The 27,358-nt window shown below is 49.4% G+C and overlaps 1 protein-coding gene across 1 annotated transcript; it reads right to left on the bottom strand.

The window, feature by feature from the left end:
- Positions 1-551: 551 nt before the first annotated feature.
- On the bottom strand, positions 552-27,358 carry LOC110219170 (inosine-5'-monophosphate dehydrogenase 1). The gene is given in 17 exon segments (XM_021002304.2): positions 552-4,503; positions 6,353-6,436; positions 6,537-6,680; positions 7,590-7,734; positions 7,929-8,072; positions 9,732-9,827; positions 10,100-10,190; positions 10,382-10,458; positions 10,461-10,580; positions 11,807-11,894; positions 12,093-12,299; positions 12,669-12,743; positions 12,902-13,003; positions 17,238-17,286; positions 20,114-20,200; positions 20,733-20,831; positions 27,120-27,358. Coding segments are annotated over 17 exon segments (1,812 nt in total). The 5' UTR covers positions 27,302-27,358; the 3' UTR covers positions 552-4,481.

The raw sequence follows: 27,358 nt of genomic DNA, 5'->3' as shown, positions 1-27,358 counted from the left end.
GCAATTAAAAATATTATCCAGAGAAGGAGACCATAGGCTTTACCAGAGGGTCTACAACCCCTGCAAGATGGTGTGACCTTGACCCTATCAATCTATACAGCCAGCCAAATCCTGATTTGGACACATCTCTAGCTCCTACTAATGTCACTGCCCTCCTTGGGAACAAACTTATCCTGCCCTGTGGGTCTCAAACATTTGACACTCAGTACATTCTGAGCCAGGACTGGCCAAGGCTACCACTGCTACAGGGCTCTGAATAGGCTGGAATCATGCCCACTCAGTGTGGCATGTGACAGAGGGACTCATCTTTGTACATCAGTCTTTCTGAGACAAGGGGAACAGCTCTTGCCCTTGATACTAAGGGTATTAATCAATGATTACCTAGGAACGTGAATGGAACACCTTCATATCCCACATAATCATGAGGCTTCCTAATTGGCCTAGAGTGATCTTGGGATTGGAAAATTGGTGAATGAGTGGATCCCAGATTGGTGAGGAGTGTTCTGGGGAGGAAGCCGGATATAGAAGCATAGAAATTAAGTAGCATCCAGTTAAGACAAGATAGTTTTCTTTTATTTGAATTCCCAATTACCTTACCCAAGTGGGTTATTTCTGAATTTGTATATCCTCTCTTCCCTTATAGATAACATCTAAAAAGCCTTATTCTCCCTGGTATGTAGTAGACAAAATTAAAGGGGAAAAAAAATTCTGAAGCAGGTACTCTCAGGCAGCCAGTTACGGTGACAGTGGTCCCCCCAAAAAGGAGGCAGGTAAATTAGGGATTGGTTTAATATATCTTTGAAGCCAGGGCACTAGACAGGCTAAATAAGAGACTAGGATGATTGCTCAGAAATCTCATCACATCCAGTTAGGAATTAGGCAACAGTGACATTTGGATCCTTCATGAGATCCAAGAACCTTAGAGCTAGATGAGAATTTCAGTAATCTAGTTCATTCCCATTTTACAGGTAAAGAAACTGAGGCCCAGAGAGACATGACTAGAATTGGAAGCTAGCCCCTCTGCTCCTACAGTTCACATCCTGTGCTCTTACCCCACCACCACCACAAATGGCATTACTTAGTTTCATTCTCATCCCTGTGATGACATTTCTGCCGCAGAATTGGGCCAGTCAGCACTAAGCCCAGGGAATTCAAAACATATCTTCAAAAGCCAGGTGATCAGGTACCTTGTGTAGGATAAGCAACCTCTGGGCAGTGATGGAGGAGGGGCCTTAGGACGGTACCAAAGCAGGATTGTGTCTTGGAATCCAAAGAGGGTATAAGTACTCTGTCTGTTTACATGTGCACATGTGCACGCGTGCACGCATGCCTGTGTCACTTTGCCTGTTTCCAGATTTCTTCAAGTTCCAATCTCAACAGTGTTTCCATTTGGGTCTCCATGACTCTCTAGAGGTTCTTAACCTGAGCTTTTTGGAGGCAATCACAGTTAAGTGACTTACCCAGGGTCACACAGCTAGTAAGTGTCTGAGGTCAAATTTGAACTCAGGTCCTCCTAACTCCAGGTCCAGTGCTCTATCCACAGTGCCTCTTAGCTGCCCCATGACGGACTTGTTTTTAAAAGCATTTCAAAAACTGCATTCCAATGTAACTATTTTCCTTTGTAATCCTATGTATTCTGTGCATTTAAAAACATGAGCCAGATTAATAACTGGGATTTATATAGAGATAGGAACTGGAACTGATGTAGTAAACTCTCATCTCATGAAAAACCTCCTCCCAGAGGAGCTCAGCACCTTTGCTGCTGGCCTTTCCTATAGTTTGAGAGGTGCCTAGAGACGAAATGACTTGATCAGGGTCTATACAGCCAGGGTCAGAGGTGAGAGAGACTAATAAACTCAGATCTTCCCGGCTGTAAGGCCAGCTCTTTAATCATTACACCATGAGTGTCAAACCTGTGGCCCCTCCAAATATAATTGGGAAATATTTAACAAAATAAAAATATAATAAATCGCATTGTTCAGTCGTGTGACTCTTCCTGACCCTGTTTGGGGCTTCTCTGGCAAAGATACTGGAGTGGTTTGCCATTTCTTCTCCAGCTCAGTTTATGGATGAGGAAATGGAGGCAAACAGGGTTAAGTGACTTGCCCGGGGCCACACAGCTGGCAAATGTCTGAGGCTGCATCTGAACTCAGGACTTCCTGATTCCACACCGTAAAACACAGATAATGTTAATATGTGATTTTCTAAGTATGTGGCCGACAGGGATCTTTTTTTTTTTTTTTGGTGAGGGCAATTGGGGTTAAGGGACTTCCCTAGGGTCACACAGCTAGTGAATGTTATGTGTCTGAGGCCAGATTTGAACTTGGGTCCTCCTGACTCCAGGGCCGCTGCTCTATCCACTGTGCCACCTAGTTGCCCCAGGGATCTTTTTGTATGGTTTAGTGGCTCCTGTTTCTACTTAAGTTTGACATCACTGCTCTCCAACACCCACATACGCATTACTGTGTTCCACCTGAGGCTCAAAATTTGATGAGGTGGAGACTACAGGTCTTCTTAACCCTATTTTGAAAATGAAGGAAGCCAGCCTCAAAGGAGTGAAGTGTTTGCCCATGGTCACACAGCGGGGAAGCAGTAGAAGCAGGATTCAAACACAGATCTACCCCACTCCAACTACCGTACAACCATGACTCCATACACAGAGGGAGGCGTCCATTCCCATATTCTGTGGTTTATTGAGTGCTGCCTGCCTGGCATCCTGAAGAATAAGGAAGACCAAGTCCAAGACTTCCAGTCCTTATATTTGTCTGAAATCAGACTGTAAATAAATCAACATTTGAACATGTGAGAGTAAGGAAGCCCCTTACGTGTATCAGCAGTGGAAGTAACTGTTCATAAATGTGTGGGCTGGCTTTTTTTAAAAGCCTCATAGGCCTCTAGTGGAATCGCCAATTTTCCCTTTCTTTTCCTAAACTGGGTCTCAGCTTCCCCTCTGCCTCATCCTAGCTTGAGTCACGCTCCTGCCTCCACAGGAGTTGGCCAGCCTCCTGAGAGCCCACCCAAAGATCATTCTGACCCATGAACTTCTTGCATTTAGTTTTTCTGCCTGCCTGGGGCCCAGAAGTCGGGACAGTGGGCATGCTCGGCCTCCATGTGCCCAGGCTGTAGAGTCACTGGACTTGGGAGTCAAGAGGGTTAGGGTTCGAATCCTGCCCATGCTTAGTAGTTGTGCAATCCTTGGCAAATCACTTAACCTCTAGGTTTCCTCATCTGTAAAATGGAGGGAGAAGGGAGAAAGGTGAGAATCTAAGGCCTCTAAGGTCCCTTCCAACTCCAAATCTGTGCAGTTATGATCCCTGCATCTCAATGATCAGTCTCTAAGGATTATTTGCCAGTATCAACCCCTTGATGGGGAGTTTCGGAACCCTTCCCACTTTACACATACGTGGGAAGGCCAGCATCTCTTGGCTGTCCTTTCTGAAGGAGCTGGGCTTGGTGACCCTGCTCTGTCCTGAGGGGAATACCAGCCTGCGGCAGGCACAGTCCCTCAACCCTAGCCTAGGCAAGGAAATCCATGGGCCCCAACCTGTGACTAGGGACACAGCAGGACAGCTAAATCCTTGGAGACCCGCTTGCTTTATTCAGCTTATTTAATACACAACACAACCGTGGCCCCAAAGTGTGCAAAGTTAAAGCCTTCAGCCATGGCTGGGGATGGGGGGGGGCGCTACGGGCTGGAGCAGCAAGGGAATGAGACTGAATGGACTGCCTTCCCTCCCTGCTATCTCTGCTCCCCATCACCTCTGGGCAGGGTAGACTTAAGACCAAGTCCCTGTGGGCAGCCTGAGGGACCAGGGGAAGGGGGCAGAGACCTCCCTCTGGCTGGTGGGGCAAGGGGGAGGGGTACAGGAGGCAAGAAGTCTCCTTGGGCTGGAGGCCCACAACAGCCACTGTCTGAGGGAGCAGACTGCAGCTGGACAGAGGTGGGGAGGGGGAGGCAGGGCCGAGGAGAGCACCATTCGCTGTGGGGCGAGGGGTGTGGGAAGCACCCTACGGGACAAGAAGCTAGGAATGCTGGGGTAGAGGCCTTCCCTAGAGCCGCCACCGTCCCCGCCTCAGAGCTAGGGCCTCAAAACAGCCCACATTTGGAGAAAAGGAGCAGGGTGCAGCAAGAGAGACCTGAGGCAGGCGCAAGCCCTGGGCAACCAGACTGGTGGGCTCACAGGGGCCTGAGGAGTGAGCTGCTCCTGACAGAAGAGGAGGCTTGAGTTTTCTCCAGGCCCCTGGAGAGAGCAGTCCTGGCTCAAGGGGAAAGGAGGGGGCTTAAGGGGAGGGAGAGAGACCACAACCTCCTAAGGGGCCAATTCCGGCTCCCTGCTCCCCTCCCAGAAGGGCAAGGGTTTGGGAACCCATAGTGCAAATCCATGGGGGCCACTCAGGCCACTCAGTTACGGAGGGAGGCAACGCCTGAGGGGGCCCCACGGGGGACTCCTCCACCCCCTCCTCGGCCACCACCGCTGTCCTCAGTACAGCCGCTTCTCGTAACTGTGAGAGAAGGCAGAGAGAAGGCAGAGGGTTAACATTCGTGCCCTGTCTCCATGGCAACCCTCGTCCACTCCTGCCAGAACAGTACCCAGAAACACCTATGGAGCTGAGGGCAGTAGAGACAGAGGGGGGAGGCCGAAGACAGCAAAGGATGCTGGATTCAGGGTTTTCCCCCTTCCCCCAGCAGCCAAGTCCAAGACATGCTGAGGCCAGGGACAGAAACAAGAGCAGGTGATACCACTTCTGCAGGTTCTAGTGGTGTACCCTCTACAGCACACACACAGACAAGAGGGTTAGAAGAATCCTCCACGTTCCCTCCACCTGCGCGTATCTGTGAGTGGTACAGCAGAAAGAACACCGGCTCTGGGTTCTAATCCCCCAACTGACGTTTTCTACCTGTGTGAATTTGTACAAGCCATTTAAATCTCTATGGACCTCAGGTTCCTCATCTGCAAAATGAGTGGGCTGGACAAGAAAGTCCCTGAAGGCCCTTCCAGTGATCCGATGGTCTTTTGTTTCTCCCATAAGATGACAACATTGCCCTCGTAGCTGGGGTTCCCCACAAGGCAGTGCAAGTGCCCACACTGGATTCTGAACTCCCTTGGTATGTGTGAGGGGCCAGTCTTAGAGGACCACGGTTTTAGCTGGCAGGAATCTCAGGAGGATATCTAATCCAACCCCCTCACTTTACAGATGAGGAAACTGAGACCCCAAGAGGTGTAGTGACTCAGGCAGTCAATGACAGGGCCAAGATCAAACCCAAGTCCTGTCCTCCAAATCCAGCACCCTTCCCACGACACCACTCCAGGCCCCTCCTCCCCCTACCACCCCCGAATGCCCTTAACGAGCTCCGTCCCTAGACCTCCCCTGCCTCTGGCTCAAGGAGAGGGACTCAGGGGTCACAGGGGCCACAGGCAGCTTCAGCTCTAGGGGCAGCTGGCATCTATGCAAGCTCCCAGGAAATGAATGTTTCGTGGTTCAGCCTGGACGAGGGGGCACCGTGACATTTCCACCTGCCCACCTGATTCTGGTGGAGGAGGTAGCCAAGACAGAAAAGGGGACAGGGTCGTGTGTCCCGTGGTTGTACCCCAGGTCTACCCATCCCAGTCCCACCGTTAACCCCCAGCCGCCCTGGCCCACACTAATTTCTCTACTCTACTCTACACTGGGCCCCGGGCTTCGCAATTACTTACATGGCAGAAAGGTATAGCTACGGGAGCAGGGCAGAAAGAGACATAGGTTAGATGCCCGCCTGGTGCCAGGGAAGACAGGACCCCCTAGCTACCCCAAACCAGCCAGTGCCAGGGCCACATGCCCTGTACTGCTGCCAGCTGATAGTGCACCACCCCCTTCCCCTCACCCCTCCCAATACCAACACTATTCTCAAATCACCCTGCTTTAATGCAGTGCCCCTACCAAAAGCCCCTTAGCAATCTAGGCACCACCACCAGCAAGAGCCCAGCACCATTAGCCCATAGCAGCCCCAGCTCTCCTACTGCCAGCCACCAAGCCCCTGAGGCTGAGCCATATCTACATACAGGTCGGTCAGGTGGCCATACCTACCATTCCTATGCGGAAGGAGGAGGGGAAGGGACTTGGTTAGAGGGCCAGAGATCGAGTTCATGGGGAATCTTACAGAGTGGGTGGGAGCTTCCTGGAATGGATGGAGCCAACATGAGGACTCACCTGGGCCAGGCCGTGGGTGAGAAAGGAAAGCAGAGGCCTTGGAACTAAGCCAGCTATGCCAAGAGCCTAACCTCCAACTGGGGGGGTTCTGTTTCCACCTCCTCGATACCCTGATCAAGCCCCATTACCGTCAGGCTTGGTGAGGGGAGATCCCCACACTTACGAATGCAGGCCATGGACGCCGCCTTCTATCTGAGCTGACATTGTCCGCTTCTCAAACTTAAGCTCTCCAGAATACATCATGGACCTGGGGAAGCAGGGGAAGAAGTGCAAGGTTACCAAAGGGACAGGGAAGCCCACCCTTCACCTGCCCACCACCACATCTCTCCCCAGAAAGGAGTGCTCACCGCAGGACAGAGAGGCTCCGGGCACCAATATCCTGGCAGCCATGCTGGATGCCAGCGATGAGGTAGGGCACAAACTTCTGGATGGAGCCTTTGTCTTGAATGGAACCCGAGACACCCTGGGCAACCTTCACCTTGTCCCCCTCACTGCATGGAGCAAAGAAGGGAGCTCAGGAACCCTGCCCTGCCTTGAATTCCTACCCTCTATCTCACCTGGCAGAGGAGCTAAGGATGGACTGGAGTGGGGAGAGACTTGAGGCAGGAACCCCACTGAAGTAGGATGGCAAAGACCCCCCAGGATCAGAGCCATCCCTTGAACCAGCCAACTCAGGGGAGGGGCATACATGGCATCTCCGGTTCAACCTCTCCAACACAGAACTCATCATCTTCCACCTCAAACCCTACCCTACTGAGTGACCCTGGACCAGACATTTAATCTTTTTTTTTGTTTTATTTTGTTTTGTTTGCGGGGGAGATAATTGGAGTTAAGTGACTTGCCCAGGGTCACACAGACAGTAGTGTCTGAGGCCAGATTTGAACTCGGGTCTTCCTGACTCCAGGGCAGGTGCTCTATCCACTGCACTGCACTGCCCCTAGTCTCTAAAACATTTGGGTGAAGACGGAATTGCCTCGAATTTTTTTTTTAAATGAATATTAAAAATAAATATATGTTCTGTATGGCTTCACATGTATGACTGATATATTGCTTGCCTTCCCAACTGGTGGAGAGAGAATATGAAACTCAAAATTTTTTAAAAATTAATCTTAAAAAAGGGAGTTTCTTCTCTAGGCGTTGTTTATGCTAAGGAAATCGCAGCTCTTGCCTCCCTACAATCCTCCCCACCCCCAAATCCCTAGCATCAGTAGGATAGTTTTTTAAAGACCCTCTCGTCCTTCCCTCCCTGTCCCGACAAAGAAAGCCGTCCACTGCTAATCACAGTGACAAAGTGGGCTCTATCCTTGCCCACAGTGATCACAGGCAGTGGTGGGCGCCCAGGACGAAAGCTGTCTGTGTGGGAGAAGGGAGTGTAGATGCTGGGGGAAGGCTGCACCCACCTGAAGTATCTCTTCTGACTGCTACTGCTCTTTTCCATAGCATCCAGGGAACCCATACCCCGGTACTTCTTGAGCCGTACCCCATCAGAGAAGAAGTACTCCCCAGGGGCTTCTGTGGTAGCTGCCAGTAGGGAGCCCATCATCACTGAGGGAGCATGAGGGACAAGAATCAGGCAACCAGCCCCAGAACACTTGCTTCCCACCTCCCCGCCCACCTGTTCACTCCCAATGTCCTGCTCCCCCCTCACCTCCTATTCCTGACAGACTGGGCAGCCAGTCTCCCAAGCCCTGTAGAAGTTGACCCACTCTACTGCTCTTCCCCCTCCCCCCGCTAGTCACCTGTGGAGGCTCCAAGGGCCAGGGCTTTGACCACATGCCCCACTGTCTGAATCCCACCATCAGCAATGACGGGGACTCCAAAGCGACGGGCGTATTCTGCCACCTTGTACACAGCAGTGCCCTGAGGCCGGCCACACGCCATCACTGCCGGGAGAAGGGGATGGCAAAAGAAAGACATGAGGAGCAGCCAGGAAGACCCAAATCTGAATCCTGACAATTGCTGTGTGACCCTGGGCAAGTCATTTTAACCTCTCTCTGTCTCAGGATCCCCATCTGTAAAATGGGGTTAAAAACAGCACCTACCTCACAGGGTTGCTGCAAAGAGCAAGTGAGTTAACATATTTGAAGTGCTTTGCAAACCTTAAAGCACTCTATAAATGCTGGCTATTGTTACTATTTTTTATTTTGTTTTGTTTTGCTTTTTGGCTAAGCAATGGGGTTAAGTGACTTGCCCAAAGTCACACAGCTAGTAAATGTCAAGTGTCTGAGGCCAGATTTGAACTCAGGTCCTCCTAACTCCAAGGCCAGAACTCTAACCACTGTGCCACCTAGCTTCCCCCCCCTTTTTTTTTTTTTATTAACAACGATGTTGGAGAAGAGATAGAGATGTTGGGCTCGGCTACAGAGACCTCTGCCAGCATGAGTTCAGCCCCACGGCCAGCTTATTTCCCTAGGGGCTCTACTACCATGAGGGACTGACTTTGCCATGTAAAGAAAGGGGGAGAGGAAAGACTAGAGGGGTTGGGGGTAGGACACAAGACACAGACACGCACACACACGCATTCCTACAACACAGAAGCATGACAAAAGGTACAGACCCAGGCAGCTAAATGCCCCCAAGCCCTTGGGCAATATTATCATTCTCTTCATCATTGCTAGTACTAATAACAATACTAATAACTGGCATTTATGGCTTTATAGTTTGCAGAGTGCTTTCTGCCTGTTAATTCATTTGATCCTTACAAAAACCCAAAGGGGAAGGTGCTATTATCATGTCCACTTTACAGATGGGAAAACTGAGACATACAGAGTCTTCTGATTCCAAGTCCCACACACTATCCATTCCTGCCCAGCAAACACTAACACACCTTTGAGTTCAAATTCTGGCTCAGATACTTACTAGTTGTGTAAGCCTGGGAAAGTCACTGAACTCCTCTGTGCCGCAGTTTATTAAGGTGTGAAATGAGGGGGTGGGACTCAATGGTTTCTAAGGTCCCTTTCACGGGCAGTAAGCACTGGTCAAGGGGCAAGAGGAGAACGATGCCCACCTAGCAACAATGCTGATGCAGGGCTACACTGAGACCCCAGCCCCAGATCCCAGAGGTGAAGACGGTGGCCCACAGTGCTCAATACCCAAGAAATCTCTCTAGGGCAGAAGGAGACCACAGAACACATTCTCTATGTGTCAAAGTCACCCACCGCCAGATGCTTCCACGTCATGGGATCTTAGAACACAGAATTAGAAGAGATCTTACAAGACTGCAAACCACTCCATCATTTTACAAATGAAAAATATAAGCGCCAGAGAGAAGTGAGTTATCCAAGGTGGCACAGATAATAAGTATCAGCCAAGATTTGAACCTAGTTCTTCTAACTCCAAACCCGTGCTATTTCTCTCCTCTTAATTTTTAATTTTATCTTTTTAAATTAACAAGCATTTTATTCCCCACACCCACCCCCAACCTCGATTAAAAAAAAAAAAGAATGAGAAACCCTTGTGGCGTCCATGTGTACCCAATGCTATTAAACTAGCAGGAGGGATCAATGTGGGCACAGCCTGATGGGTGACTGGGTGACACTCACCTTCCTGGGTGATACAGATGGAGCCACAGCCCATGCCCACTCGAAGACCATCCACACCTGCATCGATCAGGTTCTTGGCCTGTGCTGCTGTCACGACTGTGGGCAGGGGCATAGGAAAACTGAGGATCTGGATATACTATTCTTGCCCGTAATGAAAATAACTGAGACACCCCCTTCCCCATGAGAAGCATCCCACTGACAGAGAGCACAGACTGCCATGAGGGTCTGGGGACCGCTATGGTACCACCACCACCACCACCCCATTCCTGAGGCCAAGCCAAGGGTTAGGGAGCCTGGAGGACAAAGGAAGAAGGGAAAGGAACTGGGAAGGAGGGAGACCATCAGGAAAATAGGGACCCCAGACTCACCATTCCCACCAATCACCTGCAGTTGGGGGTACTTCTGCTTGATGTAGTGCACCATAGCAATCTGATACACCGAATTCCCTTGAGACGAGTCCTGGGAGAAGGCATGAATAAGGATCTCAGGCCCCCTCCTAAGCAGAGGAAGCCCCTTACCTGAGATGTGGGCTTGCAAAATCCCTGAGCCCCAACCCCAGGAAGGATCCTTCCCCCGGAGTCACTACCCATGAGAACCTCCCCACTCCACAGTGTACCCAACTTCCAGTGCCCCCCTTTCAATGCTCTCACCAGCACAATGACGTCGGCACCCGCCTGTGTCAGCAAGTCCAGGCGGTATTTGTCATCCTCCCGGGTGCCCACCGCGCTCCACAGAGCAACTGCTTGTGGGCATCTTTGGAGGCCAGGGGATAATCCCGGTTTTTCTTCAGGTCAGTCCGGGCAATGATGGCTACCAATTCATCGCTGTCATTAACAATAGGCAGCTTTCCTAGCATGGAAATATGGGAGCATAAGAAGTGGGCAAAGGCTTATCCGATCCCATACTTAAGTCTAGGGAAACAGTTTTTCCTTTCCTTTTCTTGGGGGGTGGGGCAGCAAGGAGAAGGGTTGAGAGGTGAGAGTCATTTTACTATATCACCAAAGACTGCCATGAGATATATGGCAGTACCTGCTGAGAATAGAGTTCTCAGGCACCAGAAGACCAAACTTGAGCCTTTGCCTCTGGTCAGACTGATTCTGGGGGTAAGATCTTTAAGCAAGGGGGAAGCTAATTGGAAATCCCAGGCTAGGCCTGGGTCATTCCTTTCCTGTTTGTAAAAAAGTCTACTCTGGAATACTCATTCTAGATTCACAGCCAAGCCCCTCTCCTTGGGAGCCCTGAAGTAGTAGTCCATGGTCAGGCCAGGCCCATGAAACAATAATAACTGGTCTTTATATACAGCCTTAAGATTTGCCAAGTGCTTTAAAAACCTAGAGTCCACTGACTGGGAAATGGCTAAACACACTGTGGTACCTGAATGTCATAGAATACTGATGTGATGTAAGAAATACAGTAAACATGATGAAAACAGAGAAGCATGAAAAGACTTACATGAACTGATGCAAAATAAAGAAAGGAAAATGATACATACAATGACTACAATAATGTGAACTGCTCCTTTGAGGGGGTTGTGGTGGGGGGAACATTGTACATAAGCTTCAAATTTTTTTGCATTGTGTCAATTGTTTTTTACTGAATTTTTTTCTTTTTTTAAAAAAATTCTTTGTTATAAGGGATGACTTTCTGGAAGCAAGAAATGAAAGGATAAGGGGCGGGGGGCGGGGAGAAATATAAATGATATAAAAACAAGAGGTGACAATAAAAATCCATTTTTAAAAATGTATTAAGTCCAAAAAGCTTTTCAGCTTGCTGAGTGAAATGCCCCTCAGCATACCCTTAGATACCCTCACTATCTGCTACTGGGCAAAGCTCAAATTTGTGCTCCTACTATATAGTAAAGGGCATCCTGGGCCATGTCCCAAAGGGGCTTCTGATCTAGGGGCAGGACCCTTTGAGTCAAGCTGGCTCTAGCCTCTCATGGGCCGAAGCCGTTCCAAGAGGCACAGGAAGACCAGCTATGTCCTCCTATAAGAGTAATCCAGGAGGCCCAGGGAGGGGTGGACCAAGCTAAAAAGGGCTGGCATTGCTTTCTAGGTTTGGTACTCCCCTAGTACCTTTCTTGCTGCGCTGCAGGATCTCATTGGCTTCTTTCAATGTCACGCCTGCTGGTGCCACCACCAAATCGTTCCGACTTGTCATCACCTGTTGTGGGGGAAGTAGAACAGGTATGTTTGTTCTTAAGTCAGAAGGCAGCAGGGGAGGGGAACCTTCCCTTTCAAAAGTACTCAGAAACCTCAACCCTTGTCACCTAATATGTCCCACCAATACGAGCCACTTCAACCCCTGCCTTAAAGGGTATCAGGCTTTGGGTCATGGCCCACCCCTGCCTAGCAGGCTTACCTCACTGAGGTAGGTCGCATGGTCCTTCTCGGCAAGGAAATCTATGTCACGGGAAGTCACGATGCCCACCAGCTTGCTGCCCATGGTGCCTGTCTCAGTTATGGGGATGCCTGAGAAACCATGCCGCATCTTGGCCTCTAGCACATCACCCACTGTGTGTGAGGGGCTCAACACCACTGGATCTGTGATAAAGCCCTGTTCAAATTTCTGAGGACAAGAAAGAAATAAGGTAGGAAGGAGGTTGGAAGCAAATAAGAAGAAAAATGAGGGCAGAATGTCCTACTCAAACAAGGCAGGTGCCCAGATTCTGCCTACTATCAAGGCAGCTCCTATGGGGTATGACATGGGCCAGCGGAGACCCAATTCTTCCCCCACACCCCACCCTGCATCACCACCACCCTTGTTACACAGAAGGGTGAGAGCAGACAGGATACTAAAGCCTGCTACCTGGTAGGTGTTTGAAAATAAAGTTAGTGGAAGGTACACAGGGATGTGTCTCATTGGCTATGTATAGAGTAAATGGAAGTTGTTCTGCTGGCCAGGGTCTAGGGTCTCTCCAAAGAGTCTAGTACTCACCTTGACCTTGCGCACCTCATTGGCCTGGAACTCAGGAGTACAATTATGGTGGATGAAACCAATGCCACCCATTAGCTGGAAGGAACGAGGAGTGGAGTCAGAATTGACAGTGTTGTCCTCCCCATACCACCAAGCAACTCAGTTTTAATTCTTCCAAAGTGAAAACCCAACTGATCACACCCCCACCCCACAGCCTCCAATATGCTCCTTCCCCACTCCCAAGGTCTACTCACAGCCATTGCAATGGCCATATCGGCTTCAGTTACAGTGTCCATAGGGGATGAGATCAATGGTGTCTTCAGAGTGATTTTCCGAGTTAGAGCTGAAGTCAAATCCTAGGGGCAAAAAAAAGTACGAATACAGGAGAGTGGAGGGGAAGGAGAAGACAGGTGAGATATGGTTTGAGGGCAGAGAGGAAAAGCATTAGTTAAGGACCATCATCCTTCTCTTCTCCACAATATCAAATACATGAAAAGTGCCAACCAGCCCAGTGATCTGTGTCTGAGGACAGCAAGAGGTGGTATGTAGTAGGACAGGGGAGTTATTAGGTTAATGACATATCCTGAAGTCATTTTCAGTCATGTCTGACTCTCTGTGACTCCATTTGAGGTTTTCTTGGCAAAGACACTGGAATGGTATGCCATTTCCTTCTCCAGCTCTTTTTACAGATGGGCAAACTGAGGCCAACAGGGTTAAGTGATTTGCCCAGGCTCACACAGCTAGTAAGTGCCTGAGGCCAGATTTGAACTCAAGAAGAGGAGCCTTCCTGACTCGAGGTCCCACCCTATCCACAGTGCCACCTTGTTGCCCTGAATAACCCTAACTCCCCCTTAATGCTGTTTTTTAATAAATTACCCACTACATTCAAGATGTAGCATAAAAGTTGTTATCAAGAAAATGCAAGCCTGAAGAAGTGGGGCTAGTCACACATTGAAATCAAGGGGTAACTGACAGAAAGCAGTCCACTGGTTGGAGATGTGAAAAAAAATAATAAACAGAGGAAGGCCCCCCAGCATTTTGAGGACAGCTCCTTTGATGAAGTTATGGTAACTGTCCACAATGAGCAGGCAAGGATGGGCCAAAATCTGCAACACTGGAAGGGGCAGTCTCATCAGTGGGATCACAATGAGATCACTTCTGTTGAAGTACTGAAGAATTTCGAATTCATAGGTCCCCCCTGAAGGGCACTGGAACAGAGTGTGTGCACGTGTAGGGGTGCTGCAGTACACTCAGGTGCAACTGGGGGACATTGAACAAAAATAAAGGGGTGGTAGAAGCTAAGAAGAGAAGTTTGAAAAACTGTACATGTCTGTTGTGTAACAGAGTTAAAGTTGTAGTGATTACATTATTTTCCAAATAAACACACAAAACGCAAGTTATAACCAATCAGTAGTCAAGTCCACTGACAAGTCTAAACAAGCAAGTGTTGGCAATTGAGCATGTCACAGATTGACAGGAAGTCCAGCATGCATAGGCAGGAATATGTGCCTGTAATAACATGTTTACAATACAATACTATACGGTTACACAACACAATATTGCATCATGAAAATTTCAGTGCAGGTAAAAAACCCCAAATTTACAATAAATATTAAATTTAAGATGCAGCATTTTTTTAAAAAATTTATATTTTTTAAAATGATGCAAATTTTTAAATAAAAACCATTAAAGGGATAAAGAAAGTATACTGGGGTGGGGGAGGTGCTGAGTAATTTTTTTTAAGGGGGTGATAGGCCAAATAAGTTTAGGAACCTCTGATTCAGATGGATAACTTTTTGCTTCTTAGAGTAAGGAATTCCATGAGTTTACTAGCCCCTATGTAAAACATAAGGTCATGTGGCACCAGAGTTAGTGCTGGGCTCCTGGAGTAGGGAAGGCTTGCCTCTAACACACTGCTTGCTGACCCTGGTTGGGTCACTTAAGTGTCCCCAGGCAATTCTCTAAGATCCTCTAAACTGCAGAAGAACTGCTGATAAGACTAGTAGAGGGAGGGATGGAATTCTTCACCAAGAACTCCTATGCCAAGGAGATCACAGGTTTAGACCCAAAAAAAAATTCGATTTGTCCTACAATTATAGTACAGTACAGTAGAAAACATTGGCTTTCGGGTCAGAGAACCTAGTTAGAATCCTGTCTCTGTTGAATTACTATCTGTTTCATTTGACCTTGGACAAGAAGACAGTAAAATGAGAAGTGGGGACCAAATGAAGTATAAGGCTCCTTCACCTTTAAATGCTACAATCTGGCCTCTTTCAAGTTCCCAACTAAGCTAGGACCCCTGTGATTTGGTAAACAAATTCACCTTCACCCAGTCCAAACAGACTGAGATATAACAAGCCTCTTATCACTCCTCAACTTTCTTTGGTTCTGGCTCAAGTCTTCCGCCTATGGCCCTCCTTACCCCCAAGGCTTCTTGATGGTTTTGGTTTTATTTTTGTGGGTTGTTGGGTTATTTTGGGTTGAGGTTTTTGTTTTGGGTTTTTTTTTTCCAATGGGGGGGAAGCTAACAGTTCTCTAAACCATTTCCAGCTAGGCAGCACAGTGGATAGAGTGCCGGCCTGGACTCAGGAAGACTCATCTTCCTGAATTCAAATCTGGCCTCAGAAACTTACTAGCTGTGTGACCCTGGGCAAATCACTTAACTCTATTTGTCTCAGCTTTCTATCTGTCAAATGAGCTAGAGAAGGAAATGGCAAACCACTCTAGTATCTCTGCCAAGAAAACCCCAAATGGGGTCATGAAGAGTCAGACATGGCTGGAAACAACTGAACAACAATAAAAAAGCTCACAGTTCCTAAACCTTTTCCAGCTCTACCCCTTTCTTGAAGGGTGGAGACAGAACACATACTAATTCTGCTATGGGAGTTCAGGCCTCACCAGTACCACCTTGGGTCACATCTGTATCACTGAGGTAAGTTTTCCCTTCAATTACTCCAAGGAGGCCCATCTAATATTTATACATTCAAAGGTGAATTTGATTGGGTGAACCGTCTCTTCAGGGTTCCTCATCAACTCATCGACTAAGAAACCAGTCAATTAATCAATAAGCATCTGCTAAGTGTCAGACACTAAGTACAGACTTTGTCTTTGAATAACTTTGTGGGTAAGTGTCTATGTGTCCAATTGACTTATTCTAATTGTGTGTGAGAAGAGGAAGAGAGGGAGAGAGGTTAGGTCATCAGATATCCATTGGTATTTCTTTCCTTATCTATTGGTGTGGGGAAGAAGTTAGTTAGACATCCTTATGGTAAGGGCTGAAAAACCTCGTCACTCAATCACTCAGAAAATTTCCTAATCAGCTAAGAATGAATTTGGGATTGGAAGGGATTGATGAGGTGAATAAGGGATTAATAAATTAAACCAAAGGAGCCCAGGTAAGGCTGATCATCCCAAAATGACTTAGCAGAGAGCTCTATCATAGGATTTAAAGAAATCTTCTAGTCTACAACCATCATTTCACAGAAAAGGAAATTCAGGACGAGAGATTAAATCCCTTTCCTATGGTCAATGAGATAGGAGTTAAGAGACAGGACTGAACCTAAGGTTTCTGACTACAAACCCAGCACTCTTTTCTATGACAATAGGATGTGGGGATGAAGAGATGATTCTCTTGAAGAACAAGAAAGAGGCTAGGGAGCTGCAGTGAGAACAGAATAACTTAAGAAACAGATATCATCTAGTTGAGGACTAGGTAGAGTTTCCATTCAATGCATTTAATTAGTTGCCTTTTCTTCCCTCCTCTTTAACCAGACTGTGATTCCTTTGGTTTGGGGAGAACCTCTATCAAAAGAGACAGGGCAGCTAGGTGGTGCAGTGGATGGAGCACCAGCCCTGGAATTGGGAGGACCTGGGTTCAAATCCAGCCTCAGAAACTTACTAGCTGTGTGACCTTGGGCAAGTCACTTAACCCTGACTGCCTCCTAAAAAACAGATATAAAACTTCTCATAAACTTATCAGTTTTAGAGAGTTGCTGAGGACTAAGTGATTAAGTATGTACCAGACACAGGACTTCAAATGCAGGGGTTCTTGACTCCAAGGACTAGCTCTCTAGCCTATGGCACACTGCTTCTGCCTAATTACTTTACCATGGTATATAATGGCTGAATATGTATATTCTCTTTTCCCCTGTAAATAAACTCTGGAGGAAAAACGCACTCTCCTGGTCTGGAATTCATCAAGACTTGGGTTAGCAGGACAATCAGGGCCAGGGCCAGACACCCAGACATGGTAACAGTGCAGAAGAAGAGGAACAGGCAATTAGGGTTTAAGTAAGTAGATGTCTCTGGATGTAAGGAGCCAAGCTGGTTCAGAGACCCAGGAAAGTCCAGGAGGCTGAATGCCAAGGATTAAGAGAAGTCTGGAAAGTAGGGAAAGATTCAAGTCTTTAAAACCAAAGACAAAAGCCCCCTGGACAGGCTCTAAGCAGGGTAGATGTTGTCTTGGCAAGATGACAGAGTCCTTAGCATAAGGATGAGGGCACCCCTTCCCCTTTTTAAGAAAAACCAAGCTCTAAGAGTCTCTTTCTCTCACACCAAAAACAGTAAACCCACAAAGAAAAAGGTACTTACCACCTCATCAGCTGTGAAGTCTATGAATCCTGGCAGGATCAGGAAATCACTGTTGAGATATAGATACGCTATGATTACTATGTGGGGAGTAGAGGCAGGAAGAAAAGAAAGCCTTTTCAAATGAAAAGTCACCCTTAATATTACTAATTAATAGGGCCAGCTAGGTGGCGCAGTGGGGTCTGAAGTCAGGAAGACCTGAGTGAGTTCAAATCCGACCTCAGACTAAACTCTTGACACTACCTGTGTGACCCTGGGCAAGTCACTTAACCCCAATTGCCTAAAAATTTTTTTAAAATTACTAATTAATAATTATTAACAATTACTTACTATGGGGCCCTCTGGACCCCTGCTCCTCCAACCCACTTCTCTCAAACACTCCTTATGGCCCATGCCCACTGCCCAGAGAATGGATGCCAAGAACTAAAAAGGTCAGGTAGCATTCGTGGCTTGCAGCAGTCACTCTGTCCCTCTCTCCTAAGTCTCATTAGGCTGCAGGGAATGCCAAGTCCAACTACTGGTGAGGCCCAGGACTGTTTCCTCTTTACCTGATACACAGTAGGTGCTTAATAAATGCTTGTTGATTGATCCCAGACTGTGACAGTCAATAAACATTTATTGCTTATTGTTTCCCAGTCAGGAGAATTTACGGAATTCCTGTCAGATGCAGGAGGGTGCTATGTGGAATGCCATGGGAAGTAGTGGCCACTGGACAAAAAAAAACATCCCATGCCACCACATATAGACGGTACCACCCTTCTCCTTTTCCCCATACAATATGGGAATGAAAAAAAAAAAGCCCAAGCACTTACTTGAGAACAACTCTTATATCCCCTCTAGGTCTATGTCAACAGATATAATTTTTTGGTCTACATCTGTGATTTCACCTGTGTGAGGAACTCCCTGTACTGGGGGAAGCTCCATCACCCAAGCAGATCAGCAGCTTTGGGTAATTCACAGGCTGAGTGAGTAGCCAGGGGACTCTGAAAGGTTATAAAAATGACTCATCCAGGTTCACATAGCTGATCACTGTCACAGAGGGACTTGAACCTGGGTATAAAAAAGCACAGTCTAAATGGAATATAGAAAGGCCTTTAGTCCCAAGAAAATGTAGTGATCAGAATACAATCATAGTTATTTATACTGAGGAAGTTTTCAGTGTGTTTCAGAAAGAACATGGATTGAAAGGAAGACTGGAGATCATTTCAGATAGGATCTTATTGGCTAGAGACGGTTCAGGAAAGGTGGGGCAGAGAGCAGAGTGCCAAGGCTTAGGGGTTGAGTTGCTCCAAAGGGTATAATTTCTTAAGTTAGAGAGATGATAGCTACCAAGCCATACACCCCAGGGACCTAGGCAGTATAAACCTAACAGAGGATACAGCCTGCCAGACACACCCAAATGCAAACCCCCGGAGCCACTCCCCACAGTGCTAAGCAAAGTGGCCCAACTAAAGCCACGTCTGAGAGAGGTGCCACATCAGACTACCGCAGGAAGAAACAGGCACCCTTTCCGTGGTCACCTGGCCTACAGCTCCCTCAAATCCAGACTTTCAGGTACTGTGCCTATAGTAAACCTGAGAAGAAAGCTGGTGAGCTGGATTTAGAGGGACAGGTGGGGTTCTTCCCTCTTCCCTTAACCAGGTCCCCCATTCTCAGCAGTAACTCCACCACACACCTTCATTCTTTTTCCACGTTGTCTCCTGGGTGTCAAGTTTAGACCCTTCCCCTATTTAAACCTTAGTTCTCCTGGCTGTTTTCAGTTAGGACACAGGATAAGCATGGAGTAAAGAAACAAGGGAGTGGAACCCTCAAACTTCAAGATCTAGGGAAAGGGAAAAACCCTAACCAAGACATCAGGATTTTCTAGTCATTACCTCTCAAATCAGGTCTATCCCCTCCATCCTTCCAACACACAGAGCCCAAATTTAGACTGTGATCTATGGGACATTTGAGGCCACCCAGTCTATCCCCTACATATTAAGGAAGTGGCACAGCTACTAAGGGTCTGTGCCCAGGCAGTTCTGACTCAAAGCCACTCTACCCACCATACCAGTTGACAACAGAACCCAAATTCCCAGCACTTAACACTGTCTACTGGGACTGGTACAGTTAGGATTGATAGGCTTAGAAATGAAAGATCACTTAGTCTAATTCCCCCATTTTACCACGTATGAAACCAAAGCCCAAAGAGTGACTTTCCTCTGGGTCATAAGAGGTGGCAGGGCCAGGAATTGTACCCCACGGTTCTGATTCCAAATCCATAACTCTTTCCATTGTACCAATAAAAAGGAAGACTGTCCCACAAGATGCCTAGTTGAGATGCCTTTGAACTCATGACTACCCCCTAGAGGTGATCAGTACTCCCTCCAATTACTTAGCTAGGGAGGATTTTTTTAAACCTCCTCTGAGGGTCGCTTAACCCCATCCCCAATTAGGAAAATAAAGTTCTGGTGTTCACCAGGACTACCGGGCAGAAGAGGGGACTGGATTGGCAGAAGGGTGAGAGAAGAGGAGACCACTTGGCTTGTGAGCGACTTCGGCCCCAGGCTCCAATGCTTCTGTCTGGCATGTGCCCGGCCCTGCAGCCAGGATCCCGGGCTAGTGCCAGGCCTGCGGCCAGCCAGGCAGCTGGAATTGGGCCTGGGGAACAAAAAAGAGCCGCAGACCAAGAGGAAGCTGCTCCCTTCCCCCACACACCCAAATCCCGAACAGAGAAGGCCAAGGAAAACGGGGGACAAAAGTGTGCACATCAAAGTGGGCACCAGGGCCAACCTGTGGGGCTGCTGAAGCATCTGGGGTAACTGGATAAGGGGGGCAGGGACCATCCAGGAAGGGAGGCAGCTCCGCTGTGTCCCTTCCCTCCCGCGGATGATAATTACCTGAGTGGCTGTCTTATCTGGGCTCCCGGAGCCCCTCCACCAACAGCAAGGCTTGGGGACTGAAATGCCCATGGCAGAGCTGGGAGCCTGGATATCCAGGGAGGGAGGCACCATTGGAGCAGGGGTCCCTTCCGCAAGACTACCCAAGAAACCCACAAGAGGAGGAAAAGGAGAGTATCCCTTCCGGCCCTCCGGATCGGCCCAGGCACTGGGGTCCTCGAGTCCAAGGATCCTCCTATGGGATCTCCAGAAACCCTTGGGCCTGCAGACTTGCTGCCACCTGTGTATGGGTGCCATATGGTGGGCCGAGCACCTCGCTCGCACATAGTAGGTGCTGCGTAAATAAAACTGCTGACCTAGGTGGCAACAAGCGGGAAAGGAGGGTGCTCTGGGCACGGTGGGAGATACATGTGGGCAGGGATGCCGCTCGGCGCGCCCCTCCTTCCCCATCCCCCGCGCCACGGGCAGCGGCAGGAGGACCCCCATGCTGGGCGGGGGGGAGGCTGCAAAGGCAGGGGCAGGTCGGGGGGTCTGCTCTGCGGCGGCGCGGAGGGGAGGTCCCGGGGAGAGGGAGGCGCGGGCACGCTGGCTCCGAGGCCCGCGGCGCGCGCGGACTTACTTGTAGGTGAGGCCGTCGGCGATGGCGAACAGTTGCTGCGCCGTGAGCCCGTCCTCGGGCACGTAGCCGGTGCCGCCGCTGATCAGGTAGTCCGCCATGCTGCTGGGAGACGCGGAGAGCCGGCATCAACGCCCCGAGTGCGCGCGGCCGTGCCGCTGGCGCTGCGCCCTCCCGCCCGGGCGGGGGGCTGCGGCGGGGCTGCCTGAGGCGGCTGGGCGAACTCGGGCCGCCGCCCTCCCTCTCTCCCGCCCGGCGGCTCCTCGATCGGGGCCGCGCCGCACAAAGAAGCCCCGGGCAGCGAGTCCAGGCTCCGAGTGGCGCGCGCACAGCCGGGCCCGGGGGCGCAAGGAGGGAGCGCTGGGGAGGGGAGTAAAGGAGGGGGGGGCGGCAAGGAGGGAAGCGCGGGGGAGGAGGAAGGCTTAGAGGAAGGGGCCGAGCCAGCGCTGGGGACACGCCCCCTCCGCCGCCCTCGTCCCGACCCGCCTCCCCAGCCCCCTCCGCTTGCGCCCTGCCACCACCCCCCTCTTCTAACCCCCCCTCCCTCTGCAGGGGGCTGCTTCGCCAACCCCAGCCTACCCAACGCTCGCCCCACCCCCGCCGGGAGCCTCACTAGCCGGGTCTCATCCTTCCCAAAGAGCAAGCCACCCCGCAGTCCTGGAATCCCTGCAGGTCTGGAGAATGAGCTCAGCTCCCCGATCGGCGGCGACGCTTTGGACCGGACCCTTTTGGACTTGGGTGGGGCAAGTAGGGCAGCTGCTCTCAGGCACTGCCCATAGGGGGCTGCAGAGCTCACACATCTCGACCCTGAAGCTGCTCCAACCCCAGGGTAAAATGCAGTGTCACTAGGCAGGGCAGTTGGATGATGGGGGTGGCGGTGGGAGGCATGTAAATTAGGATGGGGGAGAAGGATTTGGGAATATGCCTGAAGCCTGGGCCTTTAATTAAACATTCCTGATTTTGGAGTGGCCTTTCTTCTTATAGTAGAATGCCCACATCATCAGATACAGGAAATGTCAAATTATGCATCAAATCTAGAACGGTGGACCTGGAATCAGGAAGATCTGAATTCAGATTTGGCCTCAGACATTTAACCTTTTTCTGCCTCAGTTTCCAAATGTAAAGTGGGGATGATAATAGCACCCTACCGCCCAGGGTGGTTGTGAGATATTCGTAAAGAGCTTTGCAGACCGTAAAGAGCTGTGTAATTACTAACTATTAATAGAGCTGGAATAGACCTCCAAATTCAACCCCTCCTTGGGAATGAAGCAATTTGCCCAAGATCGCCCAGGTAGGAAGAATCAGGGGTGGGATTTTAACTTGACTCTAAAGGCATTACTTGGCTCCTCCTGCCCACTATGGCTACCCCTTGATTCTCAGACAGAGAGCAAATCCAAGGTGACTCAGTGCTAGGGTTCTTGTCTAATTGGCCTGACCAGTGGTTTTCAGCTCAGGGTCTCCTACTGATGCATTTGGGAACCTCCTCTGTAACTTAGGAGCAAACAGCTGGTACTTATCAAGGGAGAAAATTTAAGACCAAGAAAATTTAAACCCAAATCCTCTGGATTCCAGGGTCAGGCCTCTCTCCATTATTCCAGGCTGCCTCTCATGTCAGGGTTTCTAGCCTCATAATCAATGGGATGATCACCTTTACTCTTCCTATCCTCCACCTCTCACCTTGGAGGTAGAGAGTACCTAGGTTCAAATCTTTGTTCTGTTACTTACTACCTGTATAGTATCTGAAGTCACTTAAATTTTGGGGGCTTCATTCTCATTGAAAAATGTGAGAGTTGGACTAGATGGTCTCTTAAAAGACCCAGGCCCAGGATACGCTCATCAGGCTGGCCTGGGTGTATTCAGAACAGTCCTGGGCATCACACTTTAGCCCTCAGTGAAGGAGTAGGTAGGTTGCTGGTCTCTTGCACCTGCCTACCACAGATCTCCCTGCCCTGGGAGGCCCTGAGTTTTGTTTACTCTGTGATAGTGTGGTGGTAGTGTGACAGCAGAAGGTTCTCTGGGGGAGTCTTGGCCTCCAACCTGGGATCCTCCCTGGGATGCCCAGCCTCCCGTTAATGACACCTCCAGGGAACTTGCTGGGAAAACAGGCTCTTCCTCCCATCTGTGCATGGTCAGAGTGGGTTGGGGGAGGTTGTTCCGAGTTGATCCTAGATACTGAGGGCACCCAAAGCCTAATTAGATCCTAGATGACTGGAAATGGAAAGCAGCCTTCCAGAGCAACCCCCATAGTTTCCTGCTAAGGAAACTTGAGGGCCATGAGGTTGAGAATCTCCCAAGTGTCTTACCACCTTCACTTCAGGCAATGGACAATATAGGTTTCCCAGAACTTTCAAGCCCAGAGCTCACACACTCTATGATCACTTGGGTCAAGAAATATGCTTCTGGGAAATCTTGGTTCACTAGCAGCCCAGTGGTCTGTGCTGGTGTAGTAAATTTCTGAGGCTGGATTTGAACTCAGATCTTCCTGACTGCAGGCTCAGTGCTTTGCTTGGACAAGTCACTTAACCTCTATGGATCTCTTTTTCCTGATCTGTAAAATGAAAGAGTTGGTATATGTAATCTGAAGTCCCTTCAAGGCCTAAATCTCTGAAACTGAAACCAAGGCCACTGGCTGTAGCTCTAGAGGCTGGCAGCACCTAGAAGCCTCCCATTCCCAGCTATCCACCTTCTGGCATCATCTTTTCTAGAGAAAGGCAGAGCTGTGGCCTAGTGTTCACAGAGCAGAACATGCCTTCTGCTCAAACCCCAACTCTTTCCATTTAAATGGTCTGCTACAGGCCATTCTTTTTTCTAGGGCATGATGGGCCTCCAGATATTTCTATAAGACAAGAGTACAGCAAAGTTCTGCTTAGGGCTAATAAAGAGGACACCTAGATTCTGGTTCTTGCCTGGGATTGACCCAAGTAGATGTCCTGCTTCATGCCTTCACTATTAGAAGTAAGAACCTTAAGGGAAGGAACCTTGAGGAGGGAATCCCGGTGCCTAGCCTAGGTATTGGAACATCATGGACTAATGTGTTGACTTGTTCAACCTGTAATTTCACAGGTATAGGGACTCTTCCCAGGGGGAGACTTCCTCTACCAGTGCAGATGAGGCAAGCGTTCTTTATAGAAGGTTGCCTGAAGCATTTAAAGGTTAAATGACTTGCCCAAGGTCACACGTGCCAGTACGTGTCAAAGGCAGGACTTGAACCTAGGTCTTCAGATCCTGAAGTCAGGCTGTCTGTCTTCCACCCTACATAATAGTCCCATAATAAATGGTTTGTTGAGTTTCTCTTTAGTCTCATTGAAGTGAATTGCCTCTGACCCAGTATTCTACTATAAAAAGGAAGGCCATTCCAAAATCAGGAATATTTGACTACTTAGTGACCCACAGATTCCTTCCTCCCTTTACTACCAATGACAGGGAAGCTAGGTGGCAAAGTAGATAGAGTAATAGGCCTAGAGTCAGGGCTTATCTTCCTGAGTTCAAATCCAGCCTCAAGACACTAGCTGTGTGAACCTGAGCAAGTCACTTAAAACTGTTGGCCTCAGTTTCCTCATCTGTAAAATGAGCTGGAGAAGGAAATGGCAGACCACTCCTGTGTCTCTGACAAAAAGACCCCAAATGGGGTCACCACACAACTGAACAACAACAAAAATTACTACCAACCTCTTGAAACAGCCCTCATCTCCCCTGGCCCTAGGCCAGCAGCCTGACCAATCAAAGGGTCAGAGGCTGCTCATTACTCTAAGCTGCTGGAGTACTGTAAGCTTTCTGTATATTCCTGCCCTCTTCTAATAAACCTGCTAATCCATGATATTCCCTCCTCCCTTTTCCTGACCTTCTCCAGCTGCTTCTTCCTTGGGAAAGGGAAATCAAGATTACCCAATCCAGGGGGCAGCTAGGTGTCACAGTGGATAGAGCACCAGCCCTGAAGTCAGACCTGAGTTCAAATTCGGCCTCAGACCAACCACTTGACATGTACTAGCTGTGTGACCTTGGGCAAGTCACTTAACCCCAACTGCCTCACTAAAAAAAAATAATTACCCAATCCATAGTTTTCCTGCCAGATGGTTGCTGGGATAAAGCAATAGGAGAGCCTTTCCCCAGCCCTGTTCCCAGGATGGCTTAGGGGCCTGGGCTGGCTTGGGACAGAAGTACCATCCAGGAACACCATGTTGGCTTCAGCCAACTCTTTGGAGCAAAGGATGCTGGAATGAATCTTAGGGACCATTTAATTTAGCCCCCTGGACCTGGAGTGGGAAGACCTGAGTTAAAATCCTGCCCCAATCACATTATCAGCTGTGTAGCCCTGGACATCTCTCAGTCTCAGTTCCTTCATCTATAAAATGGGGATAATAATAGCACCTACTTCACAGGGTTATCATGAGAACCAAATGAGATTATATAAGTACAGTCCTTTGTAAAACCTTAAGGCCAGATATGACTGTTAGCTATTAGCTATTATTTTACCCAATGACACAGAAATACTAAGCAGCAGAGTGGAAATTCAGTCCCAAGTTCTCTGACTAAATCCATCCCTGGCTTCCCTAAAGTGCTTCTCAAAGAGAAAGGTTTTCCCCTTTTTCCTAAAGTAGGGGTGAGGAACCTGTGGCCCTCTAGGTCCTCAAAATTTGTTCTGTGAAGTTTGGATTCAGTCAAAGGGCGGCACTTGAGGACCTGAGGGCCACATGTGGCCTGGAGGCACAGGTTCCCCACTCCTCTCCTAAATGTGTGTTGGGCTGGAGCAAAGGGGAGAGGGAGAGGGCTAGCTTGGAACCAGTTCAGCAGTTCCTGGTGTGAAAGCTAAGGCTATGGGAGGTTCTCTCTGGAAGAAAGAAGCAGTCTCTTATAGGAAAAATGTTCTCCTTCAAGCAGAGATGGCATCTCTCAGAAAGGCCTTAAAGTGAACCCAAAAATATGGACCATGGAAATTAGTGCTGGCCTTGGAGTCCAAAGGTTCTGGCTTAAATCCTGATTCTGCCATATACTAGCTGTGTGACGTTGGGAAAAATCACTGCTCCTCTCTCAGACTCAGTTTCCTCATCTGTGAATTGGAGGTAGTAATAATACAAGAGCTGCCTCCACCATAGCACTGTTGAGAGGAAAGCATCTGCAAATATTAAACCATTATAGAACTGAGTTATTACATTAAGTAATAATAACAATTATTATTCCTGAGCAACTTGCTCTTATCCCTGACTTTGTATTTAGTACCAGAAATAGGTACCAAATCTGCTTTCTGTAGAAGCAGTTACACTTCGGTGCACATAAAGCTTCCAATCACCACTCACCCCAGGAAGTGGCTCCTCCCCATTCCCCCCCCACCCCAGGGCCTTTATTAACAGGATTTCCTGGGGGAAGATGTCCTGGGTCAGATCACCCGGAGGGAGGGGGTGGAGGAGTGTGACAGCCTGAGGCTACTTGTCGAGTTGGGGGAGGGGCACGAAGTAGCGGTTAAGCTGTTGAAAGTTCTTACATAAGCACCCAGTCTGCAAGCCTGAGCTGTATGGCTAATTCCCCCAGAGGACCCCCCCCCCAATCCAGCTGCCAGGGGTCACCTCCCCAAGCTGCTGAGCACCAGCAGATGGAGCCGGCAAAGGAGTCCAAATCCTTTGGACAGGAAGGACAACCAGTAGGGTGTCCATTTCAGGCTGCAGATAAGATCCATAGATTAGCTGCTGTCTCCTTTACAATCCAGTTCAGCCAGGTCCCAGGTCCCTATCTCCCCAGTGGGTCCCCCACCCCCTTACAGAAAGACCCTGGCTGCTTTCCTCCTCCCGGAATCATTAACTGCAGCAAATACTCAAAAAGCTGCGGAATATGCTTGGCTTCCAGCCCCCATCATACCTGTTGATTGGAGGAGGTGTAGGGTGAAGAGAGAATAATGCCTATCCATCTGCCACCCTCCCGGTGACCCCTCAGCCAAAGTCAAGCCCGGTAGACCAGGGTCTCTGCGGCCCTTGATACCCGTCTTTACTAAGCAGACCCACTTTTAAGAACGGGTCTAAAGAAGAGGGTAGCCAAAGAGCTCTGAAGAAAGTTTGCTTTATAAAGGGCTGGGAAGCCGAGCAAGGAGGGGAGAGGTGGGGGTTCGCCCATTTCACATGCCTACAGGCCCCTACCCGCTCTGGACCGGGAAGGAAAAGGAGTTGGAGTAAAACGGCCCACCACCCCGGCCCCGACCCCTGCAGAATTCTGCATTTGCATCCCCATCCAAAACTCTGCTGGCGGACCGTGCCATTGGAGGAAATGGGGGATGAAGACGATGGAAGCAGCATGGGAGGTCGCTCCCAGACCGCCTCCTCCCCAGGTGCTGGGTCCCCACCAGAGCTCTAGAGCAGGGCTCGCGCCCCCCATCCCACCCCCAAGCCCTGCCCCAGGCGTCACCTCTCAGGCTCATAGCCTGCCTGCAGCAGGCGGGCGCTGTACCGCTGCGCCGCCGTCTCGTGTCCTGGGTGCTGCCCCCGGGCTCCCGGCTCCAGAGCGACCGCCGCGGCTCCGCCTCCCTGCAACGACCCCGGTCCCGGCCCGTGCCGGGGCGGTGGCGGCTGCAGCAGCGGCACCTCCATGCGGCGGCTGCAGCCTCTCCGCCTCCCGTCCCGGGGCGGGGAGAGGAGCCCCTGCCA

The sequence above is a fragment of the Phascolarctos cinereus genome, unplaced genomic scaffold (genome assembly GCF_003287225.1).
Source record: "Phascolarctos cinereus isolate Bilbo 61053 unplaced genomic scaffold, phaCin_HiC Scaffold_1;HRSCAF=81, whole genome shotgun sequence".
Classification (NCBI taxonomy): domain Eukaryota; kingdom Metazoa; phylum Chordata; class Mammalia; order Diprotodontia; family Phascolarctidae; genus Phascolarctos; species Phascolarctos cinereus.
The sequence above is the reverse complement of the archived record's forward strand: the minus strand, read 5'-3'. Positions and strand labels throughout refer to the sequence as shown.